Source organism: Trichechus manatus, unplaced genomic scaffold, assembly GCF_000243295.1.
Source record: "Trichechus manatus latirostris isolate Lorelei unplaced genomic scaffold, TriManLat1.0 scaffold00022, whole genome shotgun sequence".
Taxonomy (NCBI): domain Eukaryota; kingdom Metazoa; phylum Chordata; class Mammalia; order Sirenia; family Trichechidae; genus Trichechus; species Trichechus manatus.
In genome coordinates this window covers 12,173,387-12,174,237 of record NW_004443958.1, presented here as the reverse complement: position 1 = coordinate 12,174,237, position 851 = coordinate 12,173,387, and the positions used below count along the sequence as shown (strand labels likewise).

Below are 851 nucleotides of genomic sequence, written 5' to 3'. Positions count from 1 at the left end.
CCGCGGCCGGGGGCGGGGGCTAAGACGAGCGACTCCGCCCCCGCCCTCCCTCCTCTCCTGTCTCTCACGGCCCGCCCCGCCGCCCGCTCTCGTCTCCTGAGCTGGAGCAGGCGGCGGCGGCGGCAGCGGCTGAGACAGTCGCGGCTCCCCGGAGGCCTCTGGGTATAGCTGGCTATGGTCTGGCTCCTCCTCCCTCCACCGCCTCCCCCGCCCGCGGAGCCACCATTTTGACCTCGCCCACCTGCCCGTGCGCTTGCTGCTGTTACGAGGCCCACAGGCTGCCCCTCCGGTCACGCGAGACCACGAATCCCGCGCCGCCTTATACGTAATAATCCAGCGCACGGGCGCTCCCCATGCCGTCATCACGCATGGCGTAGCAAACGACTGAAAGCGTTGCCATGGTTTCCGCCCACGTCGGCGACCCGGCAAACCTTCACTGCTTTGGCACCACCCAGTGGCGCACGCGCTCTTTGGCAGTCTTGTCTTAAGCTCTTAGGCTTTCCTGCTCACACGCCGTGGTGACGGCTTCACAAGGGACTTTCCGCTTCCGCGGGCAGGAATTATTAGCTGCTTTACTAGTAGACATTAAACGTCCCATAAACATGGTTCTGAGCTGCTTAGGAGGAGAAAAAACAAAGGACGCCCCCTCCAGTCCTAGGCCAGCCACTGCATCTGGAGGCCAGGTCTGAGAGACAGCAAGCGTTCCTGGGAAAATACTTGAGAAGCTGCAGTGGGTCGTGTGGAGGCATCACTGCGTTCGTTTATGGGGCGGCACCAAGAGAAACCTCATTCTCATCTCTTTGCACATCACCCCTCCTGCCTCCTACTCAGTTGAGCAGGTCTGAGGACAT

General features: G+C 61.9%; 1 protein-coding gene across 1 annotated transcript in view; it reads right to left on the bottom strand.

The window, feature by feature from the left end:
• The window catches only part of RNF139 (ring finger protein 139), a 29,494-nt gene extending 29,131 nt beyond the window's left edge, over positions 1-363 (bottom strand). Inside the window, exon 1 of the mRNA XM_004372994.2 lies at positions 69-363. Coding sequence (XP_004373051.2) covers positions 69-363 — 295 coding nt within the window. The remainder of the gene's footprint in view (positions 1-68) is intronic.
• Between the last annotated feature and the right edge of the window lie 488 nt (positions 364-851).